Source organism: Ascaphus truei, chromosome 10, assembly GCF_040206685.1.
Source record: "Ascaphus truei isolate aAscTru1 chromosome 10, aAscTru1.hap1, whole genome shotgun sequence".
Lineage (NCBI taxonomy): Eukaryota > Metazoa > Chordata > Amphibia > Anura > Ascaphidae > Ascaphus > Ascaphus truei.
In genome coordinates, this window is record NC_134492.1 from 38,785,702 (window position 1) to 38,798,548 (window position 12,847).

The 12,847-nt window shown below is 45.8% G+C and overlaps 1 protein-coding gene and 1 long non-coding RNA gene across 9 annotated transcripts in view; one reads left to right on the forward strand and one right to left on the reverse strand.

The window, feature by feature from the left end:
* RABGAP1L (RAB GTPase activating protein 1 like) overlaps positions 1-12,847 on the forward strand; it is a 318,905-nt gene that overhangs the window by 248,191 nt on the left and 57,867 nt on the right. The window contains exon 1 of one of the 7 annotated variants that reach the window (XM_075616678.1): positions 9,337-9,885. The exons of the other annotated variants lie outside the window; for them this stretch is intronic. Coding sequence (XP_075472793.1) covers positions 9,718-9,885 — 168 coding nt within the window. The 5' untranslated portion in view covers positions 9,337-9,717. Of the gene's footprint in view, positions 1-9,336; positions 9,886-12,847 lie in introns of those variants that run through there. 7 annotated transcript variants of the gene reach the window in all.
* LOC142503861 (uncharacterized) overlaps positions 1-12,847 on the reverse strand; it is an 83,500-nt gene that overhangs the window by 60,304 nt on the left and 10,349 nt on the right. The gene's annotated exons all lie outside the window — the stretch shown is intronic.

Genomic DNA, 12,847 nt, shown 5'->3' on the forward strand with positions numbered 1-12,847 from the left:
AAAAACCTTAACCCCTTGCCCTTTAACCCCTTTCCCTTAAACCCCTTGCCCTTAAACCCCTTGCCCTTCAGCTCCTTGCCCTTCAGCCCCGTGCCCTAAGCGCATTACATGAATTCCATTACCCTAACACCCCCATCCTTAAACCTCTACCCTAACTGCTAAAATCCCCTTAAGTTAACTTACTTTATTGGTGAGCGGCTGCATGGAAGGGTCCCTCGGCGGCCAAATGTCTGATTCCTTATGTAGGTGATTTGATGCTGAAATATATATATATATGACAGAAAATATCGACAGCGCCCTTCACACACTACACCTAAATTGCTGCAGCCCTGACAGATGTGGCAAGTGTTTGCACCAGGCAGATATGCCCAATAAACAGTAGTGTGAAAATAACTAAATGTATTCTGGCAGGAAAAACTAAAAATGACTATTTAATAAAAACACAAAAGCAAAAAGAAGTGTGCATAACATATAAAAATGAAAAAAAGCAATAAAAAAGATATATTGCCAATGATTGTAGGTAAAAAAGACACTGAGTGTCACTGGGACTTAACTAAACAATGCAAATATAAAAATGGGTTCATGTGATAAGCAATGGGAAAAAAAATTCAATACACGAATATGAGCCCATAAATGCAGTGAATATTAAAAATACTTAAGTCCACATGTGTCCATGATAAGTTGATTTGCAAAAGGTCCAGGCTGCTTCTTCTTGGGCTCACCGAACTCCCACAGTACCTATTAGAGAAAAAGAGAAAAGAAGCGCCCGATCCTTGTATAAAATCAGATAAACAAAGTTTTAATATCTCATGGACAAGACAAATGCACACTTACAATTTGTCTGATAAAATAAAGCATGTTATGGGACCTGCCCATGCACCAACTGAGGACTCCTCGGTCTCTTCTTTGTGTGTGAGTGTCAGTATTGGCTCCAAAAAGGATGTTGCTGTCAGCTGCTGTCTCCAGGGGAGTAATCCTTAATGTTTGTGAGCATTCAATCTCCACATGCGGCCGCCATTAGCCTTTCTTCTCACACTTGAAACCGGAAAAGAATCTTCAGGCAAGTCCTTGCCTCCTCACGCTGGTGCTGGGAGCTGCCCTGTCACCGTAGGTTCACTGCCAGATATCCCTACGCGTTTCTTCCAACTCTGCGGATTTCATCAGGGGATGCCCGGAAGATTCTTTTCCGGTTTCAAGTGTGAGAAGAAAGGCTAATGGCGGCCGCATGTGGAGATTGAATGCTCACAAACATTAAGGATAACTCCCCTGGAGACAGCAGCTGACAGCAACATCCTTTTTGGAGCCAATACTGACACTCACACACAAAGAAGAGACCGATGAGTCCTCAGTTGGTGCATGGGCAGGTCCCATAACATGCTTTATTTTATCAGACAAATTGTAAGTGTGCATTTGTCTTGTCCATTGATATTAAAACTTTGTTTATCAGATTTTATACAAGGATCGGGCGCTTCTTTTCTCTTTTTCTCTAATATATATATATATTTGCATTGAGGAGTGATTTTGCTTTTTCACTAATTATGAGGACATATTGTGAAGATATACAGCAAAGATTTGTCCTCATTATCTGAAGATGTGTTAAAAGATGTTCCTGTACTTTTATTCATTATATCTGTACAGTGTGTGCATGTTGTGTTTCTTCTGTATAAATCATTCATTACTCTACTGCAGTGAATCCCAACATGGAGGCTGCCCCTTTCTTTGGGGGGCTCAGAGTAACAGGACTAATATACACAATGGGAGATACCGAAGGCACAGAGGGAAAAGAGGGGGATGAAAGATTAGAAAAAATAGCAAACTCTTCGGCATCAATAACACAGTATAGTCTACTATGTGGAATACTTGTTATCAGGGTAGGGTGACCATTCGTACCGGTTTTGCCGGGACAGTCCCGTTTTTTTCTGCCCTGTCCCGATTTTAGCTCTGTCCCGGTTTTTGTCCCTGGTCCCGGTATTGCGGGGCAGCGGCGGTGAGGAGAATGCGGCGGCCGGTAAGTATTTTTTATGTACAATGTGTGTGTGAATGCTGCCGGGGGGACTGAATGAAGGAGAATGCTGAGGGCGGGACTTAGAATGCCAGCCCGCAGGGGATTGGATGAATGATGATGCCGGGGGCGGGACTTAGAATGCCGGCCGGCCCGCAGGGGATTGGATGAATGATGATGCCGGGGGCGGGACTTAGAATGCCGGCCGGCCCGCAGGGGATTGGTTGCAGGCAGGTCAGAGGAAGCCGGGGGCGGGACTTCTGCTTTGTGCAGAGCACACGTGTCTTCCCGCACCCGGCTCCTCTGTGCGCGGTGAGTGTCCCCCTTCTGTCCCGGGTCCCAGCCAGGGGGGGTAATAGGAGGTGGTAGCGGGGTTGCGCCTGCCTTTGTACCACTTTGTACCTTTTCCCCCCCCGGCGCTCCCACCATTGCCCCCCCCCCGGCGCTCCCACCATTGCCCCCCCCGGCGCTTCCCCCATTGCCCCCCCGGCGCTCCCACCATTGCCCCCCCCCCGGCGCTCCCACCATTGCCCCCCCCCCGGCGCTCCCACCATTGCCCCCCCGGCGCTCCCACCATTGCCCCCCCGGCGCTCCCACCATTGCCCCCCCGGCGCTCCCACCATTGCCCCCCCGGCGCTCACAGCTTTGCCCCCCCGGCGCTCACAGCTTTGTCCCCCCGGCGCTCACAGCTTTGTCCCCCGTCGCTCACAGCTTTGCCCCCCGGGCGCTCACTTCCCCCCGTCCCCTTGGTGTGGGAGATGGGCTCGGGGGCGGGCAGTGGTTGCTGCGCGGTCGTGGGCGGTGCAGGGGGGTGTATCTGTGTGTGTATCAGTGTGTGTATGTGTGTGTGTGTGTATGTATGTGTATCAGTGTGTGTGTGTGTGTATGTGTATCTGTGTGTGTGTGGGTGTGTGTGTATGTGTATCAGTGTGTGTGTGTGTGTGTGTATCAGGGTGTGTGTGTGTATCAGTGGGAGTGTGTGTGTGTGTGTGTATGTGTGTATCAGTGGGTGTGTGTGTGTATCAGTGGGTGTGTGGGTGTGTATCAGTGGGTGTGTGTGTGTGTATCAGTGGGTGTGTGTGTGTATCAGTGTGTGTGTATCAGTGGGTGTGTGGGTGTGTATCAGTGGGTGTGTGTGTGTGTGTATCAGTGGGGGTGTGTGTGTGTATCAGTGGGGTGTGTGTGTGTATCAGTGGGGGGTCTGTGTGTGTATCAGTGGGGGGGGGTGTGTGTGTATCAGTGGGGGTGTGTGTGTATCAGCGGGGGGGGTGTGTGTATCAGTGTGTGTGTGTGTGTATCAGTGTGTGTGTGTGTGTATCAGTGTGTGTGTGTGTGTATCAGTGTGTGTGTGTGTGTGTATCAGTGTGTGTGTGTGTGTGTGTGTGTGTGTGTGTGTGTGTGTGTGTATCAGTGTGTGTGTGTGTGTGTTTATCAGTGGGTGGGTGTGTGTGTGTGTATCAGTGTGTGTGTGTGTGTATCAGTGGGTGTGTGTGTGTGTATCAGTGTGTGTGTGTATCAGTGGGTGTGTGTGTGTGTGTATCAGTGGGTGTGTGGGTGTATCAGTGTGTGTGTGTATCAGTGGGTGTGTGTGTGTGTATCAGTGGGTGGGTGTGTGTATCAGTCTGTGTGTGTATCAGTGGGGTGTGTGTGTGTATCAGTGGGGGGTCTGTGTGTGTATCAGTGGGGGGGGTGTGTGTATCAGTGGGGGTGTGTGTGTATCAGTGGGGGTGTGTGTGTGTGTTTATCAGTGGGTGGGTGTGTGTGTGTGTATCAGTGTGTGTGTGTGTGTATCAGTGGGTGTGTGTATCAGTGGGTGTGTGTGTGTGTATCAGTGTGTGTGTGTATCAGTGGGTGTGTGTGTGTGTATCAGTGGGTGTGTGGGTGTATCAGTGTGTGTGTGTATCAGTGGGTGTGTGTGTGTGTATCAGTCTGTGTGTGTATCAGTGGGGTGTGTGTGTGTGTATCAGTGGGGGGTCTGTGTGTGTATCAGTGGGGGGGGGGTGTGTGTATCAGTGGGGGTGTGTGTGTATCAGTGGGTGTGTGTGTGTGTATCAGTGGGTGGGTGGGTGTGTATCAGTGTGTGTGTGTGTGTGTGTGTGTGTGTATCAGTGTGTGTGTGTGTGTGTGTGTATCAGTGTGTGTGTGTGTGTGTGTGTGTATGTGTGTATCAGTGGGTGTGTGTGTGTATCAGTGGGGGGGTGTTGTGTGTATCAGTGGGTGTGGGTGTATCAGTGGGTGTGTGTGTATCAGTGGGTGTGTGTGTGTATCAGTGGGTGTGTGTGTGTGTATCAGTGGGTGTGTGTGTGTATCAGTGGGTGTGTGTATCAGTGGGTGTGTGGGTGTGTATCAGTGGGTGTGTGTGTGTGTGTATCAGTGGGGGTGTGTGTGTGTATCAGTGGGGTGTGTGTGTGTATCAGTGGGGGGTCTGTGTGTGTATCAGTGGGGGGGGTGTGTGTGTGTATCAGTGGGGGTGTGTGTGTATCAGCGGGGGGGGTGTATCAGTGTGTGTGTGTGTGTATCAGTGTGTGTGTGTGTGTGTATCAGTGTGTGTGTGTGTGTGTGTGTATCAGTGTGTGTGTGTGTGTGTGTATCAGTGTGTGTGTGTGTGTGTGTGTGTGTGTGTATCAGTGTGTGTGTGTTTATCAGTGGGTGGGTGTGTGTGTGTGTATCAGTGTGTGTGTGTATCAGTGGGTGTGTGTGGGTGTATCAGTGTGTGTGTGTATCAGTGGGTGTGTGTGTGTGTATCAGTGGGTGTGTGTGTGTATCAGTCTGTGTGTGTATCAGTGGGGTGTGTGTGTGTATCAGTGGGGGGTCTGTGTGTGTATCAGTGGGGGGGGGGTGTGTGTATCAGTGGGGGTGTGTGTGTATCAGTGGGTGTGTGTGTGTGTGTATCAGTGGGTGGGTGGGTGTGTATCAGTGTGTGTGTGTGTGTGTATCAGTGTGTGTGTGTGTGTGTGTATCAGTGTGTGTGTGTGTGTGTGTGTGTGTGTGTGTATCAGTGTGTGTGTGTATCAGTGTGTGTGTGTGTGTATCAGTGTGTATCAGTGTGTGTGTGTGTGTGTGTTTATCAGTGGGTGTGTGTGTGTGTATCAGTGAGTGGGTGTGTGTATCAGTGGGTGTGTGTGTGTGTATCAGTGTGTGTGTGTGTGTGTGTATCAGTGGGTGTGTGTGTGTGTATCAGTGGGTGTGTGTGTGTATCAGTGGGTGGGTGTGTGTATCAGTGGGTGTGTGTGTGTGTGTGTCAGTGGGGGTGTGTGTATCAGTGGGGGTGTGTGTGTGTATCAGTGGGGGTGTATCAGTATCAGTGTGTGTGTGTAACAGTATCAGTGTGTGTGTGTGTATCAGTATCAGTGTGTGTGTGTATCAGTATCAGTGTGTGTGTGTAACAGTATCAGTGTGTGTGTCAGTGGGTGGGTGTCTCTCTCCCTCCCTCTCTCTCCCCCACACTGTCTCCCTCCTTCCCTCCCACCCTGTCTCCCACCCTGTCTCCCACCCTGTCTCCCACCCTGTCTCCCACCCTGTCTCCCACCCTGTCTCCCACCCTGTCTCCCTCCTTCCCTCCCACCCTGTCTCCCTCCCACCCTGTCTCCCTCCCACCCTGTCTCCCTCCCACCCTGTCTTTCTCCCACCCCTTACTCAATTGTAATCATGTCTATTCACTGCCACCACCCAGGAAATATGCAAAATATGTAAATTAATATATTTGCCAGGGTCCCTGTTTATTATAGAAAAAACTATGCACTTAACACACAAAAATCTGTTGTAGCAAACAGTTCATTCGGAGCCCAAAACATCTTTTATTAAATGTTTTAATATATATAAAAATACAGTGCTTAGATTACAGAAAAAGAATTACAAGAACAAAGTTACAATAAATGCACAACAGTTGCTTAAAATAAAAGGATTAAACAGAAATCCCATAATCCCATTATAGTATGTTACCATATGTCAGAGGTCTTTCCCCAGGCAGTTCAGTGGCGGAGAAAGATGAATATTCACGTGTTTGATCCCAAAATCAAACTCTGATTTCATAACTCCAGGGTAAGACCTGTATACCATTCTTCCCACATTGAAAATAACATATGCACACCCACGTCATAAATCAGATGCTAGGGTGATAGTTATGTGACTTAGAGAAAACCGTGCTCTAAAAAGGTGTTTAAAATCTTGAGACAATGTATAACGCACTTGTAACTTCATTTCTTTAATACTTTTAAAGAATACTTTTACTACGTTTCTTGAATCCCTCAGGGGTTCCGTGGCCGCCAGGGGGGAGAGCTGGGACAGCTTTCCCAGACCCGGCGGCACAGCGGCACCCCCACATAGCAGGCGGATTTGAGAGGGCGGGCGCTCGCTCTCGCAGAGGAGAGGGGAGATTGTGTGTATAAGTGTGTGCGTGTGTGTGTGTGTATATATATATATATATATATATATATATATATATATATATATATATATATATATGTAACAGAGCAGATGGCACACAAATACAGATGAGGACAGGTGCTTAGTCCCATATGAATGAATACAATCAAAGGCTCCTTACCAGGCAGACCAGAGAATCCAGGGAATCCAAAGCAGGCACAGCAAGGAAGAGACAGCACACTTGTTAGCAAAAAGAATTGTATTAGTGAAGCAGGCACAAAACACCAACGTTTCGGTCCTAAAAACAGGACCTTTATCAAGGGAGTGCACTCCCTTGATAAAGGTCCTGTTTTTAGGACCGAAACGTTGGTGTTTTGTGCCTGCTTCACTAATACAATTCTTTTTGCTAACAAGTGTGCTGTCTCTTCCTTGCTGTGCCTGCTTTGGATTCCCTGGATTCTCTGGTCTGCCTGGTAAGGAGCCTTTGATTATATATATATATATATATATATATATATATATATATATATATATATAAATATATATATATATATATATATATATATATATATATATATATGTGGGAGAGTGTGTGTGTGGTTTGGGAGAGTGTGTTTGTGTAAGTGGGAGAGTGTGTGTACGTGCACGCAAGGGAGAGAGTGTGAGGGGGAGCGTAAGGAGGGGGGGGAGAGAGACAGGGGTGACAGGGGAGGGGGGGAAGAGACAGAGGGTGAGGGTTGGGGTTCCCCAGAATTTCTAAATCAAATTCTGGGGTTCCGTAACAAAAAAAGGGTTGAAAACCACTGACACCATCTTCACGGTTGCATCTGTATACTTCACATACACGCCTGCGTATCAAATGTGACAGCCTAGCATCCTATTTTCATCGGAGAAACCATTATCTGTCTAAGGCACCTCTTACCCATGTAGGGTGTGGTATGATTTCATTTGTATAATCGCAAGGGCGACAGATATTCACTTGTTACTCTTACTCCTGTCAAGCCCATCATTTCTTATTTTCAATAAAGTCCTCCAACTAAGTGGTGACCTGGTTGTCACCTCTCTCTGGGCTGCACAGGGTATCTCAGGAATGTCAGTTTCCTTTGGGGCTGGCAGCCTTGGATCTGGTGATCTCCCACAGCCTTCTAACATATATATATATATATATATATATATATTCCACTTTTAGTGATAGGCCCCCCAATTACGCTCTCTTTGTAGATCTGCACAGGAAGAGTCTTGACCTGTCATAAACCCAATATATTGTATTTTAAGACAAACGATAACCACATTAACCCATAAGCACCAGATTGATTAAATTACCTAATATCTCATGATATCACCATGACACTGACATTTTACATTTCTACAGCCTACTGTATGAATAAAATGAACTGTTGATGATATTTGAGTTTTTACCTCACTACCACAAACAAAATCACAGGATTAGTATTTTCTTCTTTTTAGCAGGATGTATATTGTGCTGCTTATATTCGATTTGTGTCAGTAGGGAGCACATACAAATATCACGCGTGAGCACATTTACATGTCTCAGACAGGTCTGCAACCCCGCGTTTCCACTTTATCTCCTAGCATACAGTGATTCTACTGCAGCCAGGGATTCTAGGAAATGACATGCAAATGAGCGCACTCATCGTCACCTTTTGCTTCATATCCATTTTAACATGGACACCTGTCAGTAGGGAAGAAGAAAAATGTCAACAGTGGGAGAGACTTGAACGCAAAGAGGCTGATGTAAGATGAATTGTTGGACTGTCAGTTTAGTATTTATCACTAGAGGGTGCAGTTGTTTTACTTTTTAATTTACCAGTCATACTAACTACATCTGTTCTTGTCAGGGAAAGACCTTGCACCTAAAGTGATACGGTCAGCCCCAGCCTTCTAGACATAAAAACCAGCCTGCATATATATTAATTAACCTGGTCATTGCCTAACATTGGAGATTTTAGCATGCAGTCTGTCTATGAAAGCAAATAATTGCATAGAGTGTAATCTCACTGGAGGTAGGAGGAAAGTAAAGGTGTCTGTTAGAGATGCCGTCACAGCATTTTAAGCAGTTTTTTTCCACCAAATTTGATTCCTTGCAAAATGTTTCCCCAAGCCTCAAATGGCTGATAATGTTGCCAAATTAGTACGCGTTTAGCAAAATATCACCAGCAGGGAGCAAACGTGTGTGCCCTATTTTTATAATCCCAATATAAAACGAATTGGGCAATTTTAAGGAATTTATATAACAATCTGAGAGAATTGAGCAAATTGGCATATTAAGAGAAATTGCAATGCACATTGATTTAATGCTTGGCGAATCTTTTGCAAGCTCTGACAAGGACGCATAGCTTAAAGAATGCAACTTTCTCTCGTATAGCGACTTCGTGTGAACGTTTTGAACACATCTCTGATGTGTATAGTAAATTATGTCATTTCTCTGAGACATGTTCATTAAACCAGGGGTGCGGAACTCCAAAACTGAACCACTGATTGAGCCGCCTGTGCTGAAGCAGGGACTGATTGAGCCACCTGTGCTGAAGGAGGGATATCCTGAAAACCTGTCCTGTTGGGGGCTCTTGAGGACTGAAGTTGAGCACCACTGCAATTAAATTGCAGCCCCTTTATATAAATAATTGCTTATAATTTCTGTGGAATAAATAGGTAATGTAAGAAAATTAAGAGTGGGGGCGAATGAAGAATGGAGCGGAAAATGTACTGTCGGCACGAATGAAAGAGACTGGGTGGGAATGAATAAGGAGAGAGACAGAGGGTGGGTGGAAAAAAGAAGAGAAGTAGATTAGGGCAGGGGGTGTAGAATACGTACAATACTATTGGTTTCTGATTACGACATCCCCTAGCAAGCATCCTCCTTCCTTCCCTGCTCATTCACCTCCCTTCTCCTCCCACCTTCATTACTGATTCATGATGAGAGGCAGCAGCTCCAGTGGATGCAGTGATCTCATCGCTTCTCCCTGCAGCTCCAGCATTGCACACACACAGATACAGAAGCTGGGTCAGGCTATCTCTTCTCATTTCTCTCCCAATTTCTGATTCCCGGTATACCTTTGTGTTGCTGCTATTATTTCTGGGCTATCCATTTATTTTGTTTGTAGATTTGCTTGGTTTCCGATGGCTCTCTGTTTTTGCTACCTTCTAAGGAGGCTTTCCATGTGCAGAGAGGCAGACTGGCATACCATGCTCTAGATGCCCAACACTGACATACATCACGACCCACTCCCCCCACTCTGTGCACCATCTTACTCGCCCCTTCTGCTGAAAATACCTTTGCACGTCTGCCTTGATAAAGTCGGGTTCTCTGTGAGAGCCTGCGCCCATACCTCATGGAGGAAAGGATCCCTTTTGCTTCACCTGCCCCCCAGCTGTCACCACCTGTGAAAATGTCACAGGACATTCAAGATGACAAGAGCAACTTGGTCAACGAGTACGCCTGTCGAGTTCTGGAGCTTCTGGGCATGGGGCATCGCTTGTTTGTACCCCGGCTCCTGGCGGTGAGAGACTTGTTGCTTTACATTCACCAGTGGGGAAGTAGGCAGTGCATGTTTTCAATTTGCATGAGTTTGCCATACATAGCCCACATTGTTTCCACACTGTTCATGTTCACAAAAGCAAAGGTCCAGCTGTGGCTTTTGTCAACAGTTTGTCCTGTCCAGGTGACGCACCCTAGAGAGATGGGGATCATCTATTCACAAATTATGAGTTAACTGATCAGGATCTTGCAAAGGATTTAGCTTGTGATGGGATGATCTAGCCCAGTGTTTCCCAACTCCAGTTCTTAGGGAACCCCAACAGGTCAGGTCTTAAGGATAGCCCTGCTGCAGCACAGGTGGGTCAGTCAAAATGACTGAGCCGCTGATTGACCCACCTGTTCTGGAGCAGGGATATCCTGACCTGTTGGGGTTCCCTGAGGACTGGAGTTGGGGAACACTGATCTAGCCCATCCCACTTCTCTGTCACTTGTTGCCAGCGGTCTGATTCAATAGACTCTATTGTAGAACTAACGTTCATTGGTGCTGTTAATATTCATTTTATTCCATTCACTAAAAGCTAACACTGTGGGTGCCAATATGCGCTGCACTGAATCCCACACGCAATGGTGTTGAGACCAACAGATCAAGTCGTGGCAGTTGTTACAGTTTCTTTAACTTGTAGTGATGTCATATATATCAGTGTCTTAATTCCCTGACATTTTGTGGAAGATGTTCAATTTTTTCTTTTATAGAACGTACTGGGATAATTAAAAGAGTGTATACAGTAGGTTTTGCTGCGCTTTAGGCTTGTGAGAATTTGGCTTGTGGGTCAGTTGTCCCTTTTCTGCAGCATACCTTGTACATCATGAACTAAATATTGGATAGAGCTAGTGGGTTTATCTGAGGTTTTTTTTTAACCCTTTTGCCAATAAAGAAAACTGATATTGACAAGTCATTTTTACATCAAAGTTTCAAGCTGCAAACTTTTGACTGTATTCCCCTGTCCCTAACATGATGCCAGTGTATTGGGTCTATCTTTTGATCTCTGTATGCTGGTGGCATCAACCTGAGAGAGTTCACATCAACAGTCAGATGTTGCATTCTACTAGAGAGCTACTGCAGTTGATTTAGTGCTCGAGACTGGGTTGCCATTCTATAGTTCAGTTATATGCTGACAGTCAGTACATGCTGCACTGATTGCAAGAACTGACATTCCAAGCTGGTAGAATGAGAGTGACATATGGATATGTAAGACAAATACAAAAATGGTGTAAATTAGAAGATGTTGTTTTGGTAGCGAATGATGATAACCAAGCTTTAAGTGTGCCTACTGTATTCATTATCCAGCTGCCATGATGAGGAAGAATGGAGATGCTTATTGCAATGTTTATTTTTTGTTTGACGCCAACCACATACAAACCGCTCTTCTTAACAAGCAATGCAAAAGGCAGGGTAATACTGATATATTACAGGGAGGCAATAGCCTAAAAAACTTATTTGTAGCATATGATGGAAGACAAAGATAGACTGTAGTCCATAGCATCAGGTTGGTTGGCTGGTTGCTTGGGAAAGACTGTAGCATAGGTACAAATGGGGAAGAAAGGGTTAAGTCTTGATCAGAGCAATATGGTTGTAGCAAGATAGAGCTTTAGGCCTGGGACATAGAGGGTTCAGCCGCGCTCCTGCTTTGCCTCGCCTGCTGAAAATAAAGCTTTTTTCTGTCCTTGCAGGCGAGGCAGTGAGCGCGCTCTGGGGGCGGGGCGGAGCGGGAGGCGGGCCTAGTCCCCCGCTCCCATTGGATGGGAGCGGTCACGTGACCGCTCCTCCGCTTCCCCGAGCGGCAAATTTTAAACCAGCCTGTCTCGGCAACGTTTATGAGCCTCCGCACGCATCAGCGCGCATGCGGAGGGGGAAACTATAGCCGCGCTGATGACAGATGCAGGGGCTTTGTGCATCTGCTCAGCGCGGCTCAGCCCGCCTCAGCGAGCTTAAACTTACTATGTCCCAGGCCTTAGAGTTAAAGAGTGGGTGTGGAGTTCTGGGTTTGGTAGAATTGCTGGAGAAATGTAACTATTGCAGTATTTATTGGGGAGCTCGCTGTGATTTCTAGAGGGTTTTGTGAGATGAGAACATGATTGGCTAATATGCTTTTTGCCGCAGGGTTTTGTATATCTATGAAAGATGTAGGGAAAAGTCAAATGAAATGCCTTGTTCTATTGGGATACGCAGAAAAGGCAATTGCTACTGACTTTGAAGGAAAATTAAAAAAAATCTGTGGCATAGAAACTAAATCAGCAATTCAGTCCACTCAACATGAAAAATAAATGTCTCCTTTCTTTTTACCATGGCAAAATCCTTTAGCTGCTGTTTTTATCAATCCCATCCTTTTTAAATACTGTGGTTGAATTCTGGAGTCATCAGTTCCTAAAATGTGCCTTGATTGGAGGTTAAAAAGACTGCTATTCACACTCATTAAAACGTTGCCATGTTAACAGCTGCCGCAACTGAAATAGTAAACAGATGAAAATTCAGCCCAAAATGACTATTTTTAAGAAATGGGTTTGCAATAGATCAGCACAACATGAACTATCCGGTTATGTAACCACTTTGCTTGTTTAGGTTTTTTGAAGGACTGCGGCTTTAAAGTGATCAATAGAAATCCAAAAAGAGATTTCAGAGGTGCAGAAGCTCTGCAATAGACTACAGATGGTTATTGACTTCAGCCTTACTTGGTAGTTGCCCAATACTGTAGAAGCAGTGATGTTGATCACTGTCTGCTTTCACTATAGTGCTGGGTTCTAGAATATGTGATGTCCAGCTGATTTTTATTATTATGTATTTATTTTAATTTAACAACAATCCTCCTAATCATCTCTGACTAACTTCTACTGGTGGATGTAAGTGCTCATAGTTTGTGAAGCCTTCACGTTGACTCCCTCACATACAAATTGTGAGGGGAAATTATTCCCTTAATCCCTATGGG